Genomic DNA, 25,136 nt, shown 5'->3' with positions numbered 1-25,136 from the left:
TTGGCTGGTGCTAGCACATGCGCATCTTCACATGTCCTAATAATTCAAAAGATCAGAAAACCAGGTATTTTAATCGGCGTATGCTTACTTTTATTTTGACCGTACGCCGATTTAAGATAAGCAGAGTAAGGTGTTTACATGACTATTGCATAATCTGCCTACTGCCATAATCAGTTAAATATCGAATTATTAGTGAGCATGTAAATGTACTCAATAACACAAAAGATTAATGTATAACTTTCTCCACCAGGTGGCAAAATTTTTATTTTTCTGCTGCTGCCAGTCGGTGCATGTTTTCTCCATTTAGACTCACAGAGCCGCATTTTCCAGATGCTGTCAGGAGGAGCCTGCCAGCGGACTCTGAGTCACTTCAGTATTACATCAGACAGTTCCCACAATGCCCTGTTTCTCCTACACACACATATGCAGACTCTGGCAGAAAAACAGCTCCTCAACTACCTAAAAGCTCACTGGTCTCTCACTTATAGCTAAAAGGGACCAATCTGTTCTGTTCTTATTCCCTTAGATTTTCTAAATAGTTAAAGAGGGAGGAGATGGATAATATGGGGGAAAAAGCCCACTATAATAGATTAATAAAAATATAATATAGGGTTTAATTAGTGTTTTAATGATTTTAACCTTTGTATAACATGAACAATTCATATTTCAACTATTTATTCCAATAAATGTCAACTACTGAATTCCAATAAACCTTTGAAGACCTACCCCTTGTTTGGATATGATGGGTGTGGACAACATTTACCCTCTTAGAAAAATGGGTTCAAAAAGGGTTATTCGGCTGTCCCCATAGGAGGACTCTTTTGGGTTCCATGTAGAACCCTCTGTGTAAAGGGTTCTACACAAAACTCAAAAAAGTGCTACCTAGAACCAAAAAGGGTTATTTAAAGGATTCTCTTATGGGGACAGCCGAATAACCCTTTTAGGTTCTAGATGGCACCTTTTTTTCTAAGAGTGTATAGATTAATAAGGTTCCAAAGGTGCCCTATTTCTTGGTGTATTAAAAGCAGACTGAGTAGGCCTACTGATAACTGCTCTTAGCGTGTATCGACTAAGCCTTGCCTTGTTGCGAACATGGCCCGTAGTGAGGAGAAGGTGGCAGCGTCTTCTTTCAGAGCCTTCAGCTCGTTGCGGAGCTTCAACATGGTATCCCTCACCATGGTCTTCTCGTTGTCGTATTTACTCTTCAGGTTGGCCAGCGCCACCTCAGCCGTCTACAGAGTAGAATAGAGCAGAGTAGAATAGAATAAATACATTATTGTCAAGTTTATTATAATGGAGGGCTGGGGTCACAGGTTACTGGGTTATCTTGACCTTTTGCTAATTTTAACTCTGTCTGAACTCCTACACACAAAGTAAATACTCTCAACTACTGTGAATTTCATACAGTATCACCTTCACTTTTAAACAGTATCAACTGCTCATGCACACACCAACACACACTCAAGCATGCATACACTCACAAACTTCTGCTCACATGTTTGTTGGCTTTGAGCACGGTCCTCAGGGTGGCGATCTGCTCCCTCTTGGTGCTGAGGAGGGACTTGAGTTTGAGGATCTCCCCCATGCAGGCCTCGCTGTCCTTATCAGCCACGGTGCTCAGCTCCATGGTGGCCATCCTCTGGCGGGACAGCTCTGTGGTGCGGTCCACCGCCTGCTGCAGGTGACGGATCTGGTCCCTGATGATGGCCACCAGGTTATAGATGTTCATAGGCTCTGGGCGGGATTCTGGGGCTGAGACTGGGGCTGGGGCGGCTGGGTCATTGGCTTCAGGTTTACTGGGGTCAGTATCAGGGACCAGCCCGTTGGAGAGCAGAACGTGGGACAGACGTCGTCCTTTCCCCTCCCGGCCGCCCCCGCCACCTACGCTGGCCTTGCCCTCCTTGTAGTAGTCAAGCATGACCCGGTTGGGCGTCTCGTTGTTGCACATGCACACGTGGTTGTAGAGGTTGGCCAGCTCCTCACTGAACACCACCAGTTCGTCCTGCGCCACATTCAGACTTCCCTGCGACTCGCCTGCCGACTCGCTCACCCGCCGCAGGTCCTTCTCCAGGCGCTCCATCTCCTCGTGCTCCCCCCGGCTGCTCTTCTCCAGGGAAGCTAGCTTCTCGCTCAGCCCTGCCACGTTGCTCTCCAGGTGGGCTCGCTCCTCCTCGTACTGGCTCCGGCATGACTGGTACTCTGCTTTAAGAGTCTTAAGCTCCTGTCTGAGCTCCCCGGCCTCGGACACAGCCACTGTGTACTTACACTGCAGGATCTCAGGCCCGTTGATGTCCAGCTCGTAGTAGTCCCCGTCACCATTGTCACGGCTGTCACGCTCCTTCTCGCTGTCCATGGCCGAGTGGCGCTCCTTGCTGGCCTGGAGTTTCCTCATGGCGCTGAGGTTCTCGGTGAGACGTCCTACTATCTCCTGCTGCTCAGACAGAGTCCCGTGGGCCACCTCTAGCTGCTTCTGGGCCTCCTGCAGGGAGGAAAGTAGTGCTACCTTCTCCCGCTCAACCTGGACAACACAGACATTGGACACAGTCACACAACAGCAATGAGAAATGTCTGCATCACAGTCCTATTTCAGCTTGGAGTTTATTAGTATGGATTGAGAAATTATTAGGCAATTACTGTGTATTTACCATTTTACTATACAATTTCTATGTAAATACCAGGTAAATAGCTGGCACTAGAATGAAGTGTAACCCAAAATGCCATACGAATTTAGGTTTTCACACTAGTGTGAGACACTGTCACTCAAGAATTTCACAGCGTATTTATTCACCTGGATAAGAGAATTATTCTAATCAGTCCATGTAGCCCATCAAGTCCCACATAGGGTTCCATTGATGTGTCTTTGACTCTGCCGCTCAGGTCAGTATAAGTAATCAATGTCCCTAAATGGATGACCACTGTGCTCCTCAAAGCTTAATGGACTTTCCAACCATAAGGCAAAGGACTGTTTACAGCTGGAGGGATGTAAGCCTATCTATTTTCCATGCATCACACACAAAGCTTGATAAGCTCGATAACGCTAAGAATTACTTTATTTCTTTACCAGGGAAGTTGACACCTTGACAGTTGACTGTGAATAAAGCAAACAGGCTAACCATTTTTAAAGTCCTTGCCTGCTGCTACTATGTGGTCGTCTGAAATGTGTCAACTGTAAACAGAGTTATCCATACCTGCATGAGCTGCTGCTTGAGTTTCTGGATCTCTGAGATGTTGAGTTCACTCAGCAGGTCATCCACTAGGCTGGGGGCGGGCCGGAGCTTGGCTCTGTTATCCTCGTTGCAGTCTGCAGCCATCTTAGCCAGGCCATTCTCATAGCCATGGAACGAGTCATCATTGTTGGGTTCGTTCGTGGCAGCAGTGGGATCCTCTCTGAACTTGAAGCCGTCCAGGGAGATGTTCAGGGGGCTGTGGTGGTACGGTAACAGGTTGTCCCCAATGGTCATGTAGTGGGACAGTTCTTTACGCAGGGCGGCCTTCTGCTCGCGCTCAGTCTTAATGGTCTCCAGAGCCTCGGTCAGCTGGTGCTCGGCGATCTCCCGCAGGCGCATGGCCTCCTCCAACTGGCTGTGGAGGCACTGGGAGTCCTCTTCCAGACGACAGATCTCATGCTTCAGACCCTCAAACTCCACCTAAGAGAGTCCACAGCACATCAGAGGAATCACTAAGTAAATACGGAGAATCCCTTCCATTCCTCATTACAAAAGCATTGTTTTGTCTCATCCCCACCAGTTGGTTCTTGTATCAATGGCCTAATTCGTTGGTCCTGTCACTTTACCACCCAAAGTGTATTGGCTACTCTACAACCTTTACCTCTACCCATTACCCATAAAAGCCCTCATCCTGCCCTCATCTCCATACCCAACAGTGCCCATTTATTTTCCTGCCTCAGTGGAAGCCTCCTCCCTCCCCCTTCCCCTTTCCTGCCCCAGTCCTGGTCCCTTGCCCTTCCTCTCACCTGGCTCTGTCGGAGCAGGGACACCTGTTTCTGCAGGGAGATGTTCTCGTCCTCCAGCTCACTATAGTCCTGCAGCAGGCGTGCCTCTCGCACCTTATACTCTCTGATGTCATCACGCAGTTGGCTGCGCTGCAGCTCCACCAGCTCAGAACTCTACACAGCACAACAGAGGAAAAAATATCAGAAAGTAGGCTGCTACTTTAAGGAAGTGTGCATATCATCAAGAAAGTTTGTTCATAAGCAAGTTTGTCTTGAATGGATATGGCACTTTCAACAGACGAGGGAAGAGAGGGGAAGAAAAGGGCGAGAGAAGAAGTGAAAGAGGAAAACATCATGTCAGAGAGTGCAATACAAGGACATGTGGATTTGATCCAGAATGCACCCAATGGTTGTACAGTAATGTCAAAGCAGCATCTTATGTGGCTGTATGTCAGTGGAACTGTGTTGGGATGAGATCTTGGCACCGTAGCAACTTTAACCAGGGGGTAACAAAATCCAGTTACCAAACCAGGCCATAGAGTGAGAGAGCCTAATAGTGTGTCTCTCACTGACGACTATTACATCATCAGTGTGACTGGTGCCAGCTGACCAATCAACCACCCTTACAGACTCCATACCAGTTTAAAAATCTCCCAGTCCCACTTAGCTCTGACTCGCTCTCGCTCTGTCCCACTATCCCATTAGCTCTGACTCGCTCTCGCTCTGTCCCACTATCCCATTAGCTCTAACACGTTCTCTCTGTCCCACTATCCCATTAGCTCTGACTCGCTCTCGCTCTGTCCCACTATCCCATTAGCTCTGACTCGCTCTCGTTCTGTCCCACTATCCCATTAGCTCTGACTCGCTCTGTCCCACTATCCCATTAGCTCTGACTCGCTCTCGCTCTGTCCCACTATCCCATTAGCTCTGACTCGCTCTCGCTCTGTCCCACTATCCCATTAGCTCTGACTCGCTCTCGCTCTGTCCCACTATCCCATTAGCTCTGACTCGCTCTCGCTCTGTCCCACTATCCCATTAGCTCTGACACGCTCTCGCTCTGTCCCACTATCCCATTAGCTCTGACACGCTCTCGCTCTGTCCCACTATCCCATTAGCTCTGACACGCTCTGTCTGTCCCACTATCCCATTAGCTCTGACACGCTCTCGCTCTGTCCCACTATCCCATTAGCTCTGACACGCTCTCGCTCTGTCCCACTATCCCATTAGCTCTGACTCGCTCTCGCTCTGTCCCACTATCCCATTAGCTCTGACTCTCGCTCTGTCCCACTATCCCATTAGCTCTGACTCGCTCTCGCTCTGTCCCACTATCCCATTAGCTCTCTGTCCCACTATCGCTCTAACACGCTCTGTCCCACTATCCCATTAGCTCTGACTCGCTCTCGCTCTGTCCCACTATCCCATTAGCTCTGACTCGCTCTCGCTCTGTCCCACTATCCCATTAGCTCTGACGCTCTGTCTGTCCCACTATCCCATTAGCTCTGACTCGCTCTCGCTCTGTCCCACTATCCCATTAGCTCTGACTCGCTCTCGCTCTGTCCCACTATCCCATTAGCTCTGACTCGCTCTCGCTCTGTCCCACTATCCCATTAGCTCTGACTCGCTCTCGCTCTGTCCCACTATCCCATTAGCTCTGACACGCTCTCGCTCTGTCCCACTATCCCATTAGCTCTGACCACTCTCGCTCTGTCCCACTATCCCATTAGCTCTGACTCGCTCTCGCTCTGCTCCCATTAGCTCTGACACGCTCTGTCCCACTATCCCATTAGCTCTGACTCGCTCTCGCTCTGTCCCACTATCCCATTAGCTCTGACTCGCTCTCGCTCTGTCCCACTATCCCATTAGCTCTGACTCGCTCTCGCTCTGTCCCACTATCCCATTAGCTCTGACACGCTCTCGCTCTGTCCCACTATCCCATTAGCTCTGACTCGCTCTCTGTCCCACTATCCCATTAGCTCTGACACGCTCTCGCTCTGTCCCACTATCCCATTAGCTCTGACACGCTCTCGCTCTGTCCCACTATCCCATTAGCTCTGACACGCTCTGTCGCTCCCATTAGCTCCCACTATCCCATTAGCTCTGACCGCTCTCGCTCTGTCCCACTATCCCATTAGCTCTGACACGCTCTCGCTCTGTCCCACTATCCCATTAGCTCTGACACGCTCTCGCTCTGTCCCACTATCCCATTAGCTCTGACACGCTCTCGCTCTGTCCCGCTATCCCATTAGCTCTGACACGCTCTCGCTCTGTCCCACTATCCCATTAGCTCTGACCTGCTCTCACTCTGTCCCGCTATCCCATTAGCTCTGACACGCTCTCGCTCTGTCCCACTATCCCATTAGCTCTGACACGCTCTCGCTCTGTCCCACTATCCCATTAGCTCTGACACGCTCTCGCTCTGTCCCACTATCCCATTAGCTCTGACACGCTCTCGCTCTGTCCCACTATCCCATTAGCTCTGACACGCTCTCGCTCTGTCCCACTATCCCATTAGCTCTGACACGCTCTCGCTCTGTCCCACTATCCCATTAGCTCTGACACGCTCTCTGTCCCACTATCCCATTAGCTCTGACACGCTCTCGCTCTGTCCCACTATCCCATTAGCTATCCCTCTGTCCCATATCCCATTAGCTCTGACTCGCTCTCGCTCTGTCCCGCTCTCGCTATCCCATTATCCTCTGACACGCTCTCGCTCTGTCCCACTATCCCATTAGCTCTGACACGCTCTCGCTCTGTCCCGCTATCCCATTAGCTCTGACACGCTCTCGCTCTGTCCCACTATCCCATTAGCTCTGACCTGCTCTCACTCTGTCCCGCTATCCCATTAGCTCTGACACGCTCTCGCTCTGTCCCACTATCCCATTAGCTCTGACTCGCTCTCGCTCTGTCCCACTATCCCATTAGCTCTGACTCGCTCTCGCTCTGTCCCACTATCCCATTAGCTCTGACACGCTCTCGCTCTGTCCCACTATCCCATTAGCTCTGACACGCTCTCGCTCTGTCCCACTATCCCATTAGCTCTGACACGCTCTCGCTCTGTCCCACTATCCCATTAGCTCTGACACGCTCTCGCTCTGTCCCACTATCCCATTAGCTCTGACACGCTCTCGCTCTGTCCCACTATCCCATTAGCTCTGACACGCTCTCGCTCTGTCCCACTATCCCATTAGCTCTGACACGCTCTCGCTCTGTCCCACTATCCCATTAGCTCTGACACGCTCTCGCTCTGTCCCACTATCCCATTAGCTCTGACACGCTCTCGCTCTGTCCCACTATCCCATTAGCTCTGACACTCTTTCTCTGTCCCATTGTCCCTGTTTTACTTCATCATTACAGACTGAGCGGTTTAGGTCCTCTTCGTCAGATTGGTGAGATACACAAATCTTTGCACATTGAGATTTGAACTCTCCACATTGACCATGTTTGTGTTTTGGGCAGGTCCTCCACCCTCCAGCTCACCTCTCTCATCTCCAGGGCAACGGAGGCCAGGCGCTCATTCTCTGATTGGTTGCTGGTGAGGGCAGTCCTGGCCAACCGCAGCTCGTTCTGCAGCTCCAGGACCATCTGCTGGTATTGGGCCTCCTTACTGGCTGACTCCAGCATTAGTGACTCCTCCCTGCTCTCCCCATCTGCAGCCACCTTCCTATGGGTGGAGTAGGCCTGGCCGAATGCCTGGGGAGAGGAAGGGAGACACATACATTAGTACCAGGACTGAACACCTTCCCATGTGGGGAGTAGGCCTGGCTGGACGCCTGGGGAGAAGAGAGGAGAAGCATACCCAGACATGGATTAGTACCAGGATTGAACAGTGATATGAGTACAACATTGGGGAAGAACCGTTGTGAACAGTTGTGAGCATCATGCCAGGTTGAGAGTCATAATACCATAATAGACAGTATAGTCATAATAATAAATAATACATATGATACATGTAGGATTAAGACAGACATTTAGTATGATAAACCAGATATCATTAACCAGTAAGGGTAAACAAAACAACAGTTTAAATGGCTTGAACAGATCAATGTGAGATTCCCACAGACAGTTGACCCCTGGGCTTATAAAACATTCAGTCTGCATCACAGGGTCTTTGTCCCAAATGGCACCCTATTCCCTATAAAACGCACTACTTTTGATGAGGGCCCATAGGGCTCTATATAGAGAAAGGGGTGCCATTTGGGACATAGCCAGGAACACTCTGTGCCAACTGATGATGTAACAGGATTCTGGAGCAGAACAGTCCAAAAACCCAGGGTTCTTCTCCTGCCTCGCTTGTGTCCATCTAACCTTTAATTCTCTGCACCCTGTAATAAACCGGCATGTCAGTGTGGCTGACGCAATGACAAAATGTTGCTAGTTGGAGCACTGAGGCATTGCTACATTCTGACAAGGCAAATGTTCCATTACTAATAGAGGCCTGGGGGGGCAGATAGGCAGTGCTGGATATGGCTGTCAGTCACAAGAGAGCACCCACCAAAATGTTTCTCTCTCTCCCCCCTTGAAGGGAAATATTTTGGTGGGTGCTCTGTTTCGACTGACTCAGCCAGATCTCTCTCTCTCTGACACGGTGACATGTATTATTACATTTTATACATCACTGCTACATCACCGTTCTGTGTGCATATTCAATTCCCAACAAGGAGGAGCCCACTCAGAAACTGAGAGATCTGGACGGAGTCATAATTACAGAATGGTTCACTTAGAGCAGGGCTGTTCAAAAGACTGCTACCTGACAGCTGCTTCATAAGCTGAGCAGAATCTGTAGTGGCCAACTTGTCTAACCTACAGTACAGTACACAGCAGCAGCAGGGCTGAATGACTGGGTGGTGATTCAAGAGACTAGAGTCCAGTTGCTTTTCTGGCAGCTGCCCATCTGGGTCATCTAATTAGCCACTGCACCCATAGTGACCCTGGGTCTAATATAGCACATATCAGTGGCTCTCTTGCCAGCGACCACACAGTACAGTACAGTACAGCACTACCTTCCCTCTCTGTCTGGCCAGCTGACGATACTGTTCACAGGACTGGAGAACATTACCAAAGCAATCCCTCCTTATCCATCAATTGTACCCAGTGGTGTAAAGTACTTTATTACAAATATTTTGGGGGGTATCTCTACTTTACTATTTATATTTTTGACAACTTTTAATATACTTTTAACTCCATACATTTTCCCTGACACCCAAAAGTACTCGTTACATTTTTAATGCTTAGCAGGATAGGACAATGGTCCAATTCACACACTTATCAAGAGAACATACCTGGTCATCCCTACTGCCTTGGTCTGGCGGACTTACTAAATACATATGCCTTGTTTGTAAATTATGTCTGTGTTGGGTTGTGCCCCTGGCTATCTGCTGTCAGGGTTCGTTAATATAATATAAGGAATATTACATTATTTATACTTCTATTTTTGATACATACGTATGTATAGCTTAGTAATTACATTTACTTTAGATAGTTAAGTATATTTAAAACCAAATACTTTTAGACTTTTACTCACATTTTATTTTACTGGGGTACTTTCACTTTTACTTGAGTAATTCTCTATTAAGTTATCTTTACTTTTACTCAGGTATGACAATTGGGTACTTTTCCCACCACTGATTGTACCATAATGTGGATGCAGTGCTTGCAATCAACAACAGCTATCTTCGAACTTCTTGATAGATAGCATGTCATTAACACCAAAAGCTCTGCCTTCACAATCTGGAGGTGACAATGCTAGTGAGCTGAAATAGTAATTCTAGCTCAATTGTTTTAGAAAACATCTTCAAAATTGAAACTAATTATGTTAGGAAATGATAGGTTGAAAGGTGAACTGCTAAGCTAGTTGTACGTCTTATTTTTCATCCTTGAACGTATAGCTAGATGCATTTAAATGAATCTATTTAGAGATTCAAATTTGCTTCCTGTTTTTGGCTGTTTTAATATGTTATGACACGGTCATAACTATGTCATAATATGTCATAACAGCTGAGATAACTTGCCATAACAGTGTCATGACTAGGGCTGTGGCAGTCACGAAATGTGATTGTCAAGCAAATAACTGTCGGTCTCACGGTAATTGACCGTTAATTAACATAACACATTTTGCATCTCCTGGCTTCCTACAAGCCACTGAGGCAGACCCTTGGAACATCTACATTTTAAAAAGTCTAATAAATCCATGTAATATAGCCTACACCTTCACAATAAATCCATTATTTATTTTAGACAGGTCTAAAGAAGCATGATATGAAGAAAATGTAGTCTATTTCTTAAGAAAATAATAGCATACTCTGATTTGTCCTTATGTTAGGTCCTGATGTGGCTACGTAAAATGGCTACACTAGTTCATTTAGCAGACAGGATTTGCTAAGAATTCTGTGGCATTATTTAATAGTATAACGTATAAAGAATACAAAGGATTTGAGGGAGCCCGCACATGCGGCTATTCTGTGTTGAGCAGTTAACAAAATAATAGGTATTCCTATATTCTTAATTTAGAGTTATTAATGTAACTTTAGTTGTTTTACAAACATTGGGCTATATGTTTTGAATTTTAATACACTCTAAGGCAGCAGGATGAGACCATAATGATCATTTGAAAAAAGTTGCTTGAAAGGCATGATCTCTAATTGTTTTTTGTTGTTGTGCAGGCTGTACACACTTCAATAGTTTCTCCTTCCCAATTTGACAATCACTTGATAATGCCTCGAATTTCACAGCGGCATCCCCTTTGTGGCCGTAATGCACCCTAAAATAATCCATGCCTTTTGCGGCCCGGAGTGCTGCGTTGTGCCCTTCTCCCTGAGTGCTGCGCAATCTGATACGCCTCTCACTCACATGGCTCTTGTTCACGTGATTGGGTCTTTCTCACAGGCTACAAGTGAAGACAGTCACAGAGGACGCAACTGCGCGTGGCCTTAGCCAATTCCGAGGTGCATATTGAACATATTGGAAGAACTGTCCATAATTACTTTTCGTCAGCCAACAAGGTGTGAAGGCCTAATGAACAGCAAAAGCACTTCCCTATATCAATTTACTATCCCCCATAGTACAAAAGTTGACCTATTCTGTGCAAGAAACAAATCAAATAAAACATTTTACACAATATGGCTGACGCAACAGATCAGAACATTTAGCTTAAAATGTTGATAAATAATTAGGCCTTTTCTTCACATTATAAACGCAGCAATGCGCACATGGCAGTAGGCTATAAGGACGAATGTTCCATTAGCAGGAAAAGTGACCACAATTGTGATTACGCATGTAATTTTATGGTGAAAATTATCTTCCTCAAACTTGAAACTCACGTGCTGCTTACAGTGCCTTCGGAAAGTATTCAGAACCCTTGACTTTTCCCACATTTTTGTTACGTTACAGCCTTATTCTAAAATAGATTTAAAAAATAAATACATCTCATCAATCTACACACAATACCCCATAATGACAAAGCGAAAACAGGTTTATGGTAGAGTAGACGGAAGCCACTCCTCAGTAAAAGGCACATAATAGCCCGCTTGAAGTTTGCCAAAAGGCACTTTGAAGACTCTCAGACCATGAGAAACAAGATGCTCTGTTCTGATGAAACCAAGATTGAACTCTTTGGCCTGAATGTCAATCGTCACATCTGGAGGAAACCTGACACCATCCCTACAGTGAAGCATGGTGGTGGCAGCAGTTGAATTCGGAAGCTTACATACACCTTAGCCAAATACCTCTAAACTCAGTTTTTCACAATTCCTGACACTTAATCCTATTAAAAAGTTCCTGTCTTAGGTCAGTTAGGATCACCACTTTATTTGAAGAATGTCAAATGTCAAAATAATAGTAGAGAGAATGATTTACTTCAGCTTTTATTTCTTTCATCACATTCTCAGTGGGTCAGAAGTTTACATACACTCAATAAGTATATGGTAGCATTCCCTTTAAATAGTTTAACTTGGGTCAAATGTTTCGGGTAGCCTTCCACAAGCTTACCACAATAAGTTGGGTGAATTTTGGCCCATTCCTTCGGACAGAGCTGGTGTAACTGAGTCAGGTTTGTAGGCCTCCTTGCTCACACACGCTTTTTCAGTTATGCTCACAAACTGTCTATAGGATTGAGGTTATTCCTTTGTGATCGCCACTCCAATACCTTGATTTTGTTGTCCTTAAGCCATTTTGCCACAACTTTGGAAGTATGCTTGGGGTCATTGTCCATTTGGAAGACCAATTTGCGACCAAGCTTCAATGTCTTGAGATGTTGCTTCAATATATCCACATCATTTTCCTTCCTCATGATGCCATCTATTTTGTGAAGTGCATCAGTCCCTCCTGCAGCAAAGCACCCCCACAACATGATGCTGCCACCCCCATACTTCACGGTTGGAATGGTGTTCTTCTGCTTTCAAGCCTCCCACTTTTTCCTCCAAACATAACGATGGTCATTATGGCCAAACAGTTCTATTTTTGTTTCATCAGACCAGAGGACATTTCTCCAAAAGGAACGATCTTTGTCCCCATGTGCAGTTGCAAACAGTAGTGTGGCTTTTTTATGGCAGTTTTGGAGCAGTGCCTTCTTCCTTGCTGAGCGGCCTTTCAGGTTATGTCGATATAGGACTCGTTTTACTGTGGATATAGATACTTTTGTACCTGTTTCCTCCAGCATCTTCACAAGGTCCTTTGCTGTTGTTCTGGGATTGATTTGCACTTTTTGCACCAAAGTACGTTCATCTCTAGAAGACAGAACGCGTCTAATTCCTGAGCGGTATGACGGCTGCGTGGTCCCATGGTGTTTATACTTGCGTACTATTGTTTGTACAGATGAACGTGGTACGTTCAGGCATTTGGAAATTGCTCCCAAGGATGAACCAGAGGTCTAAAAAATGTAATCTGAGGGTTTGACTGATTTCTTTTGATTCTCCCATGATGTCAAGCAACTAGTTTGAAGGTAGGCCTCGAAATACATCCACAGGTACACCTCCAGTTGACTCAAATTATGTCAATTAGCCTATCAGAAGCTTCTAAAGCCATGACACCATTTTCTGGAATTTTCCAAGCTCTTTAAAGGCACAGTCAACTTAGTGTATGTAAACTTGAACTGGAATTATGATACAGTGAATTATAAGTGAAATAATCTGTCCGTAAACAATTGTTAGAAAATGACTTGTGTCATGCACAAAGTAGATCTACTAACCGACTTGCCAGTTTGTTAACAAGAAATTTGTGGAGTGGTTGAAAAACAAGTTTTAATGACTCCAACCTAAATGTATGTAAACTTCCGACTTCAACTGAACATAAGTTTCCTTTTGTTTGAAAATTGGTTTCTTATGTCCTTTGTTGTTGTTGTAATTCATTCTTCACAGTCATGTTTTTCCCCATCTTATTTTAAATAAAGGAAAATACACTTCATGACACTGTCACTGTCATGAAGCATTATGACCACCCTGTGTCACTTTACTTGGACTAAGAAAATACACTTTGACACTGTCATGAAGCATTATGACCACCCTGTGTCACTTTACTTGGACTAAGAAAATACACTTTGACACTGTCATGAAGCATTATGACCACCCTGTGTCAATTTACTTGGACTAAGAAAATACACTTTGACACTGTCATGAAGCATTATGACCACCCTATGTCACTTTACTTGGACTAAGAAAATACACTTTGACACTGTCATGAAGCATTATGACCACCCTGTGTCACTTTACTTGGACTAAGAAAATACACTTTGACACTGTCATGAAGCATTATGACCACCCTGTGTCACTTTACTTGGACTAAGAAAATACACTTTGACACCGTCGTGAAGCATTATGACCACCCTGTGTCACTTTACTTGGACTAAGAAAATACACTTTGACTCTGTCATGAAGCATTATGACCACCCTGTGTCAATTTACTTGGACTAAGACAATACACTTTGACACTGTCATGAAGCATTATGACCATCCTGTGTCACTTTACTTGGACTAAGAAAATACACTTTGACACTGTCAATAAGTATTATGACCATCATAATCACATAAGCCAGATAGGCCTATCATGTACTGTATATGCCCTTATGTCAATCATCAGTCAAAAAGAGGGTTCTTGCCCTGCTCCTGAAATCTGCTCTTGCATTCATCCTAGTCAAGTACATTGGGGTAGCTGCATGTCTGATATAACTTTGTGTGCAATTACAATGATAATTTAATATGGTCAGTTTCAGAAAATATAACAAACTTACTGTTGACAAGTAGGCTATGGTGTCATGGAATGTTCTGCCTTGTGTGGTAGGTTTTGTGGGTTTTGACACTCTTATGTTGGTGTCATAAACAGCCATGAAATAATGCATTATATGTCACAACAGGTCTAAATATATGTATCATGACAGTGTTTTGACCATATTATTACAGGTTTTGACAAGTTATGTCAGCCGTTATGACATATTATGACATGGTTATGACATTATGACATGGTTATGACATGGTTATGACAGTGTCATAACGTGTTATGACGCTGGGTGTCAAGTAAAGTGTTACCAAAGTTTCCTATATTCAACTTCTAAAATACATACAGATTCAGTTTTCAAATTGAGTTCTTTCAATTTAGATTGAAAACCAGAGACAACATCCTGGTCCTTTTCCTGACAGGAAAGGTATAGGAGAACAGATAGAATCAAACATTCACTGTGGTAAACAGAAACTTCTGAAGCCAGCAGGTTTCTGAAGCCAATATTGCATGTTGAATTTATTTTCTTCCTATGAATTTGGCTCTAGCATTTGAACCGTTTTGGCTATGAGCTTTTCCCTGGAGTCTGTTCCCATCTATGATGATCACAGGCTGCATTAGAAGGGAGTGTCACAAAAACAGAAAAATGCCATTTGCATTCATTTCCGTTTCAAATAATGACATACAAGTTCAAATTATGAATTAAATTATTCCATTTGTGCATTAAACATAAACAAATATTACATTCTAATTCAATAACCTAATACAAATTACAATTGTTCCTAAGGGGAAGGGTACCACAAAATGTACAGATCAACAGAAGAGGCCTTACTGAACAAACAGTGCTACTTTATACAGCCCCCTCTCACTGAGGAACTGTGACAACACTGTTGTTAAACTGTAGTGAACTATAAGTCATAATTACAATACAGACTTTCACATAATTATAGGCCACATGCCTTCAGTGGACAAAATACAGACAGTAATTTTCATACAATCGCCTGCTCTTGAGAACATATCTACAGCATGTCACTCCTGTGTTGCTTTATACTTTGGACACTCTCTGACATGTCATGTGATGGACTCCAGATCAGATATGTGATCATTGATTAAAGAATAGGGCCTAATGGAAATACATATAAACATTAAAGGATTGTCATTGATTAGAGGACTGTTGTTGCACTGTCCCATAGTTTCTGGTAGGGTTGCAAAAGTAACTTTCCCAAAACTCCCAGGTTTTCCAGAAATTCTGGTTGGACGAACCCTAGGCCTGTTTTTGCACTGTCTAATAGTTCCTGAAGTGTGTTTTGCGCAGTAGAGTTGAAGCGAGGCGGGAGACCCGTCGGAGACATGAGGAGCTTAGTGTTAACTACCTCCACCTGTGTCTAAGCCTCTGTCTGACCCCATGTCCACGTACGTAACAAGCGCTCAGTGTGTGTGTGTGTGCATGTGTCTGCGTGCGTGTGACGTCGGCTTCACAGGAACAGACAATCCCACACGGATGTACTGTAAGAGGTTCACGTAAAGGTCAGCAAATAAACATGTAATTACTGTGTTAACTAAGCTAAGGTTTTGCTGACCTGGGCATTCCATGAATAAGAGGGTGTTAGTGTGAGAATGTGTATAACAGGAATGTGGTGAGCCTACTAGCTTGCCTTGGTTATACCTATCCCATCTGATGCCTCTCTCTCTATCTCTTTCTCAAACTCCTATGTCTGTTTTTACAAACACCAAAAGTAGGGCTATCTGAATAAATACATATATTTTCATTCTAATGTAGTTTAATCAGTAGAGATATGAGTTTAATTTTTGGCCCAATACTCTCTGATGCTGGTCCTAGTTACTGAGGAGAAAAATATATCCTTTCTCAATGATACTACTTGTCCCCCAAGTCTTAGTCCCCCCCTGCTCTGAGCATATGCAGTGTTCACATGCTAGTGGGAACTAGGAAACTCTGAAATGTCCGACTTGGAAACTAGTTGAGCTCTGAGTTTTTCACTTAAATTACTAGAATGAACCAATAAGGAGCTCTACGCAAATAACTCAACTTCCGGGTTTCCGAACACGCAATACTCCTAGGTCCAGTCCATAAACCTTCCTCAGAGAGAGATAGGGGTGAACATCTTAGAACCCAGCGGGAGATTTAGACCTTTCTTAGGACTGTTTACAAAATATTATCAATTAAATCAAATTTTATTTGTCACATACCCGTGCTCAGCAGATGGTATTGCGGGTGTAGCAAAATGCTTGTGTTTCTAGCTCCAACGGTGCAGTAATATCTAACAAGTAATATCAAAGAATTTGACAACAATACACACAATACACACAAATCTAAAGTAAAGGAATGGAATTAAGAACGTATAAATATTTGGACAAGCAATGTCAGAGCGATACAGTAGAATAGGTTAGAATACAGTTCTACATATGAGATGAGTAATGCAAAATATGTAAACCTTATTAAAGTGACTAGGGTTCCATTTTTAAAGTGGCCAGTGATTTCAAGTCTATGTATATAGGGCAGCAACCTCTAATGTGCTAGTGATGGATATTTAACAGTCTGATGGCCTTGAGATAGAAGCTGTTTTTCAGTCTCTCGGTCCCAGCTTTGATGCACATGTACTGACCTCACCTTCTGGATGATGGCGGGGTGAACAGGCAGTGGATCGGGTGGTTGTTGTCCTTGATTATCTTTTTGGCCTTCCTGTGACATCGGGTGCTGTAGGTGTCCTGGAGGGCAGTTAGTTTGCCCCCAGTGATGCGTTGAGCAGACCGCACCACCCTCTGGAGAGCCATGCGGTTGCAGGCGGTGCATTTGCCGTACCAGGCAACTGCATCGACAGTCAGCCTGACAGGATGCTATCAGTTGTGCATCTGTAAAAGTTTGTGAGGGTTTTAGGTGCCAAGACAAATTTATTCAGCCTCCTGAGGTTGAAGAGGCATTGTTTGCTTCTTCTTCACCACACTGTCTGTGTGAGTGGACCATTTCAGATCATCAGTGATGAGTACGCCGAGGAACTTGATGCTTTTCACCTAGTCCACTGTGGTCCAGTCGATTCTAAATAGAAGAGTGCTCCCTCTGCTGTTACCTGAAGTCCACGATCAGCTCCTTAGTTTTTTGACAATGGGTGAGAGGTTATTTTCCTGCCACCACACTCCCAGGCCCCTCACCTCCTCCCTGTAGGCTGTCTCGTTATTGTTGGTAATCAGGCCTACTACTGTTGTGTTGTCTGCAAACTTGATGATTGAGTTGGAAGCGTGCATGGCCACGCAGTCAAGGGTGAACATGGAGTACAGGAGGGGGCTGAGCACGCATCCTCTTGGGGCCCCAGTGTTTTGAGGATCAGCGAAGTGAAGGTTTGGTTTCCTACCTTCACCACCTGGGGGCGGCACGTCAGGAAGTCCAGGACCCAGATTGACGGTGTTATACTCAAAGCAGTCGAAGAAGGTGTTTAGCTTGTCCCGGAAACAAGACGCTGGTATCCGTGACATGTCTGGTTTTCCCTTTGTAGTCCGTGATTGTCTGTTAACCCTGCCACATACGTCTCGTGTCTGAGCTGTTGAATTGCGACTCCACTTTGTCTCTATACTGACGTTTTGCCTGTTCGATTGCCTTGCGGAGGGAATAACTACACTGTTTGTATTTGGCCATATTCCCAGTCACCTTGCCATGGTTAAATATGATGGTTCGCGCTTTCAGTTTTGAGCGTTCCTGTATGTTATCACCATCACACCATGAGTAGTTAATCATGAAACATACACCCCCGCCCTTCTTCTTCTCGGAGAGGTATTTATTCCTGTCTGCGCAATGAATTGAGAACCCAACTGGCTGTACGGACTCAGACAGTATATCCCGAGAGAGCCACGTTTCTGTGAAACAGAGTATGTTACAATCCCTGATGTCTCTTTGGAAGGAAATCCTCGCCCTGAACTCATCAACTTTATTATCCAGAGACTGAACTTTTGCAAGTAATATATTCGGAAGCGGTGGGTGGTGTGCGCGCCTCCTGAGTCGGACTAGAAGACCGCTCCGAGTACCTCTTTCCACCGGTGGTGTTTTGGCTCAGCCTCTGGAATCAGTTCAATTGCCCTGGGGGGTACAAACAAAGGATCCAATTCGGGAAAGTAATTTTCCTGGTTGTAATGCTGGTAATGCTGGTGAGTTACCGCAGCTCTGATATCCAAAAGTTCTCTAGGGCTGAATGTAATAACACCAAACATTTTCTGGGATAATAATGTAAAAAATAACACATAAAAAAACAAACTACCGCAAAGTTTCCTAAGAGCTAGAAACACGGCAGCCCTATCCGTCGGTGCCATACAGTTGAATGGATTACCCAAACAATAACTGAACCAAATAACGACTGATCCAAACAATGACTGATCCAAACAATGACTGACCCAATCAATTAAGTGTCTCTATGAGAAATAACATAGGTGTCCTGTGGCTGTGTGTGGCTGTGTGTGGCTGTGTATGGCTGTGTGTGGCTCTGTGTTTCAAGTTTTAATATCACATGCACATGAAATGCCTTTCTTGCCTGCTCAAAACCCAACAATACAGTAATCAATATCAATGTAGTACTAAAATAACACAAGGTAGAACAAAAACACACAAGAAATAAAAATAAGAACACGAGAGCTATATTCAGGGTCAGTTCCAACACCACATTTACAACGAGCAGGGATACTGGAGTGATAGAGGTTGTGTGTGTGTGTGTGTGTGTGTGTGTGTGTGTGTGTGTGTGTGTGTGTGTGTGTGTGTGTGTGTGTGTGTGTGTGTGTGTGTGTGTGTGTGTGTGTGTGTGTGTGTGTGTAAAAGGATACAATACAATACAATACAGTGCCTTCAGAAAGTATTCACACCCATTTACTTTTTCCACATTTTATTGTGTTACAGCCTTAGATTTTTTTTATCACTGACCTACACACAATACCCCATAATGTCAAAGTGGAATTATGTTTTAGAAATGTTTATAAGTTAATACAATATGAAAAGCTGAAATGTCTTGAGTCAATAATTAAGTATTCAACTCCTAAGTATTCACCCCCAGACTCACTCTGTGTGCAATAATTGTGTTTAACATGATTTGTGAATGACTACCTTATCTCTGTACCTCACACTGTAAAGCCATTTCGAGCAATGAATTTCAAAAACGGATTCAACCAAAAAGACCAGGGATGTTTTCAAATGCCTTGCAAAGAAGGGCACCGATTGGTAGATGGGTAAAAAAAAAAAAAAAATTGGACAGTGAATATTACTTTGAGCATCGTGAAGTTATCAATTACACTTTGGATGGCACATCAATACACCCGGTCACTACAAAGATACAGGCATCCTTCCTAACTCCGTTGCTGGAGATTAAGGAAAGCACTCAGGGATTTCACCATGAGGCCAATGGTGACTTTAAAACCTTTAAAGAGGTTAATGGCTGTGATAGGAGAAAACTGAGGATGGATGAACAACATTGTAGTCACTCCAGAATATTAACCTAATTGACAGAGTGAAAAGAAGAAAGCCTGTACAGAATTGTCTTTTTACAAAATGTCACCCTGTTTTCAACAAGGCACTAAAGTAATACTGCAAAAAAATGTGACCGTCACGACTTCCGCCAAAGTCGGGTCCTCTCCTTGTTCAGGCGGCGCCCGGCGTCGCCGGTCTTCTAGCCATCATTGATCCACTTTTCATTTTCCATGTGTTTTGTCTTGTTTTTCCTCACAACTGGTTTCAATTCCCTCAATCATTTGTTGTGTATTTAACCCACTATTCCCCCCATGTCTTTGTGTGGGATTGTTTATTGTAAGTGCTTGTGCACGTGCACGTGTTGATTGGTGTGCGACAGGTTTTTGTACCCAAATGTCTTGTTATTTTTATGCCGTGGGTTTTGCTATTAAACTGCTCGGGCTATTACCAAGTTCTGCTCTCCTGCGTCTGACTTCCCTGCCACCAGTTACGCACCCCTTACAGTGGCAAAGCAACTTTTTTTCCGGAATACAAAAGTGTTATGTTTGGGGCAAATCCAATACAACACATTACTGAGTACAACTCTCCATATTTTCAAGCATAGTGGTGGCTGAATCGTGTTTTATTTTGTGTTTTTATTTAACTAGGCAAGTCAGTAAAGAACAAATTCTTATTTACAATGGCCTAGGAACAGTGGGTTAACTGCCTTGTTCAGGGGCAGAACGATCTAGCAACCTTTCGGTCGCTCTAACCACTAGGCATGTTATGGGTATGCTTGTAATCTTTAAGAACTGGGGAGTTTGTTTATGAAAACAAATTATGGAATGGAGCTAAGCACAGGCAAAATCCTAGAGGAAACTCTGGTTCAGTCTGCTTTCCACCAGACATTGGGAGAAAAATTAATCTTTCAACAAGACAATAACCTAAACACAAGGCCGAACGTAAACTGGAGGTGCTTACCAAGAAGACAGTGAATGTTCCTGAGTTGCTGAGTTACAAGTTTGACTTAAATCTACTTGAAAATCCATGGCCAGACCTGAACATGTTACTGAGCTTGAAGACTCACAGCTGTAATCACTGCCAAAGGTGCTTCTACAAGACTCAGGGGTGTGAGTATTTACAGTATGTGAATGAGATATTTTTGTATAACATATTTTCACTTTGTCATTATGGGGTATTGTGTGTAGATGGGTGAGAAAATAATATATTTAATCAATTTTGAATTCAAGTGGTATGAATACTTTCTGAAGGCACCGTACAAGGGACACATATGCTTGATGCTTGGCCTGGGAACTCATGTCCTTTCATTCCCCCTCTTTGTCTCTCACACAATGAAGTTCAAAAGTGAGGCTGAGCTCAGTGGAGTGGATTTACCATCAATATGCTTGAAATGAATGACAACAGAAACTAGCTATTCTTGATAGAGACAGAAATAATCAGGTAAACATAAACAATGCTAGTGAAGTTAGCATGATAGCCAGTTGTGTTGTGTGGCTGAACTTGCTGTCATTCTGCTAGAGCACCATAGTCAGAATTCTGCGAGAATGTTCTTTCTTAGATATAAGACATAGTCTAACTGTTTACTTCAGTATACTGCAAGCGATTGAGAGGGATTCACATGCTTCAGGGTAACTAAAATCCCCTTAAACGTTGTAAGGATATGGGCTGGACCTAGAAAGGCCTCTGGACTCACAAGAGACATAATGACTCAATTTAGTTATTGAGGCAATTGAGTACAGCCCTGTTTAACAATGGGTATTAGCTCCTATGAAGCAGGGAGCAACTGCAACAGGATTCTTCTGTAACACATATGTCCACAAGATAGAGGCCATTGTCTCTCTGAAGAAAGGCTACAGCATAAAGGGCAGAGCTGATCAAAAACAACAAACAACCTGGTTGCTGTTCTCTCCCATTTGAGAAGCCAGAGGGAGAGAAACCCTTATCTAGCAGAGACAGAGCCAGAATGGGCCTGACTAGCTTAAATATAGTACTTACTGCTTTCACCAGAACAATTTCCACTGTCACACCAACAGCATGTTGGGACTTGTGAAGCCTGCTGCTGATAAATGTCAAGCAGAGATGATAACTTTAACAAAGATATTCAAATAGCACCCATATTTTGACACATAACATTTTGACACACATTTCACATGTATGTTTGTATACATCAGAAAACATCTGCCCTCTTGCCTAAAGTTAGTGTTCTGTCTTTTTGAACGTTGTCTTTTATCACACTAGGCCAACTTTAATGTTGTTATCAAAGTAGGCTAAGAAACTTCTAATACAACTTTGTGTTGTTTGTTAACCACTTGAGTCAACAAGCAAACGTATTCAATCGTTCAGAGAGCATTCTGGGTGGGCTTTAAAGTGTTTATGATTAGGTTATAACAACATCACAGCTGAATTTAATTAAAAACTTTCGAAACAAAGCAACATAGCACTGGCTGAATCGAATGAGAAACGTAAGCTACGTGCCTAATTTGCTCTTTGTTAGAAACAATGTATCCGTTAACGGTTACAATACATGCGCGCTTTGACAGTAAATTGGACACATTTGCAGCAATGGAATGTTGTGACCTCACTCTACCTCCTTCAGTTGGTCGAGTTCATGCCGAACAGTCTCGAACTCGGTCTCCAACTCGTCATAACGCTGTTTGAGCTGTTGCTTCTCTTCGAGCACCGCCAGCCCGTATTCCGCCGCCTGGATCTTCTCATGAGTCGTCTCGCTCAGCTCCCGGGATAGGCGCTCTAATTCCGCCCGAAACCACTGCGGCCCGGCCTCTGCCACCAGAGTCGCCTCGGGATATTCCTGTTCTTCCACAGACATCTTGGCCAGCCGGTTCCGCCAACAACAGCGATAACGGACCCAGCCCTTGAAGAAGCACAGAAAAATATCCTATAAAAATAAATCAGTGCCTTCTGTATTTGAACTGCATGTCTGTGTTTTTGTCTGTCTCGTCGGGTCCTCCACTTTTTTTGATGTGAACAAAGAGTTCAGCTATCTATCAGCCGGTACCGTTATAAGGTTGCATCTTCAGCTCGTTCCATAGTCGATCCCTATCTTCCTCCCCCACCTACGTCATGCCACTGAGGAAATGAACTTAACGGAGATCGTCGATTTGGAATACGGTGCGTTTCAGGTCTACAATTGTGTGCCATGGGAGATGTAGTTTTTTTTCCATTATGATTGGATGAAAGACTACGCCCACTGTTTAGCATATGGACTTCAACTACCATGGTCATTCGGGAGTTGATGCGCCGTAAAGCGCTTAAACTCGGTCTATGGAAGAAACATATGGTAAAACCCTACTGTCAATGGTAACCCCTACAGGCCCACAGTCCCCTGAAACACGGATTCTTTAACAAGACTGCCATCTAGGGATTTAAAAACGATGCTGCAGTACAGTTATGATCGAGTTATTACAAGTGCAATGTGGTTCATCTGTGTGAAAGCCCATCTGTACGTGCCTGACGACTCACACTAAATTATTCTGCTGCTACAGTACTTACTAGAGAATTACTTCTCTGTATTGTTATATCATCATCAGAACATCATAGCATTAAAGAGCTCAGTGCAAAAAAGTAAGCATGAGTAATTTCCCACAGGACATAGGGCAAGATTATGATTTTGAGATGATTTATATACTAATTAAAAATAATGATTGAGTTTGTTTTTGTGGTCGGTTACTGGGGTTCAGTATGTGGTGGTGTTCAAAAGAGTGGTGGAGTTCTGTCTGCGGTCAGTTACGGGAGTTCAGGTGACTGTAGAATGGCACTAGACAGACAGGGCCAATGAAACATAACAGCGCTAGGGTGTGTCCCCTCAGGAGTTCCATGTAGATGGACATAGACCATGGGCTCTCCTTTTGAAGGCTGCCTGAAGAGGTTGCTCTGGAACGTACAGTTATGAACATAACTACTGTTCCATGAAGGAGGAAACAAGGTATAACATACTATGGGGAGTCCATAACCAATCTTTTTCAGCTGAAGCAAACTGTAACGATGCACATCGTCCCAATGGATGCAGAGCCCGCCTTCGGAAGCCCCGCCTTCCTGGTTATAATACCAGGGCTAGCATCCATTCCTCAATTCAGTACCACTCTTCAGCAAGCCCAAACCCCCTGTCCGCGTGAGGCAAAAATATGTTATACTTCGTTCCCTCCTTCAGGGAACAGCAGTTATATTCATAACTGTACATTCCCTTTCAGTCGGTCACTCGGTATAACATACTATGGTGACATACAATCACGCCCCAAGCCAGCTCAGAGGGTACCAAACTAGGAGGCCCACGACAGCCCATGCACACATAGGTTCCACCGGCTCCTAAAAGGGTTTACAGAAGCCAACTGTCAGAGCCTCATAGTGTTATGCAGGTGAGTGAGGACCCAAAAGCGATTTAACAGAAACAGTCTTTTAATGTCCAAACAGGGAAAACATAAATCCTCTATCTTTACAGGAGAGTCCCCCTTCTAGTAGTAGAGGAGAATAGCAGGGCTGGCGGCAACAGACTGCTGGTCCCTCCGGGTAGGCGCGGGCCGTAGAGGACAGAGACACCTGCTCACACGCAGCATCTGATGAAGAGGCAGATTACGACAGGACGGGACAAGGGCAAAGCAAACAAGAATCCGACAAGGACAGAAGCAGAAACAGAGAGAGAAATAGAGACTTAATCAGAGGGCAAAAGAGGGGACAGGTGTGAGAGAGTAAATGAGGTCGTTAGGAGAATGAGGAACAGCTGGGAGCAGGAACGGAACGATAGAGAGAGAGCGAGATAGAGAGAGAGAAAGTAACCTAATACGACCAGCAGGGGGAAACAAAGAGAAGAGAAAGCACAGGGACAAGACATAACAGTACCCCCCCACTCACCGAGTGCCTCCTGGCGCACTCGAGGAGGAAACCTGGCGGCAACGGAGGAAATCATCGATCAGCGAACGGTCCAGCACGTCCCGAGATGGAACCCAACTCCTTTCCTCAGGACCGTACCCCTCCCAATCCACTAGGTACTGATGACCACGGCCCCGAGGACGCATGTCCATAATTTTCCGGACCCTGTAGATAGGTGCGCCCTCGACAAGGACGGGGGGAGACGAACGGGGCGCGAAGAAAAGGCTTGACACAGGAGACATGGAAGACCGGGTGGACGCGACGAAGATGTCGCGGAAGAAGAAATCGCACTGCGACAGGATTAACGACCTGAGAAATACGGAACGGACCAATGAACCGCGGGGTCAATTTGCGAGAAGCTGTCATAAGGGGAAGGTTACGAGTGGAGAGCCATACTCTCTGACCGCGACAATACCTAGGACTCTTAGTCCTACGCTTATTAGCGGCTCTCACAGTCTGCGCCCTATAACGGCAAAGTGCAGACCTGACCCTCTTCCAGGTGCGCTCACAACGTTGGACAAAAGCCTGAGCGGAGGGGACGCTGGACTCGGCGAGCTGGGACGAGAACAGAGGAGGCTGGTACCCGAGGCTACTCTGAAAAGGAGATAGCCCGGTCGCAGACGAAGGAAGCGAGTTGTG

The 25,136-nt window shown here is 44.7% G+C and overlaps 1 protein-coding gene across 2 annotated transcripts in view; it reads right to left on the bottom strand.

Annotated features, from left to right (window-relative positions):
- Positions 1-22,718, bottom strand: part of LOC115143074 (protein bicaudal D homolog 2-like) — a 29,432-nt gene extending 6,714 nt beyond the window's left edge. Inside the window, exons 1-6 of one of the 2 annotated variants that reach the window (XM_065003124.1) lie at positions 22,201-22,718; positions 7,430-7,642; positions 3,974-4,126; positions 3,189-3,647; positions 1,496-2,518; positions 1,081-1,232 (exon numbers count right to left, since the gene is read on the bottom strand). In XM_065003124.1, the coding sequence (XP_064859196.1) occupies positions 1,081-1,232; positions 1,496-2,518; positions 3,189-3,647; positions 3,974-4,126; positions 7,430-7,642; positions 22,201-22,440 (2,240 nt within the window). In that variant the 5' untranslated portion in view covers positions 22,441-22,718. The remainder of the gene's footprint in view (positions 1-1,080; positions 1,233-1,495; positions 2,519-3,188; positions 3,648-3,973; positions 4,127-7,429; positions 7,643-22,200) is intronic. The other variant, XM_029683106.2, reaches the window with a different exon arrangement.
- Positions 22,719-25,136: the final 2,418 nt, after the last annotated feature.

The sequence above is a fragment of the Oncorhynchus nerka genome, linkage group LG2 (genome assembly GCF_034236695.1).
Source record: "Oncorhynchus nerka isolate Pitt River linkage group LG2, Oner_Uvic_2.0, whole genome shotgun sequence".
Classification (NCBI taxonomy): domain Eukaryota; kingdom Metazoa; phylum Chordata; class Actinopteri; order Salmoniformes; family Salmonidae; genus Oncorhynchus; species Oncorhynchus nerka.
The sequence above is the reverse complement of the archived record's forward strand: the minus strand, read 5'-3'. Positions and strand labels throughout refer to the sequence as shown.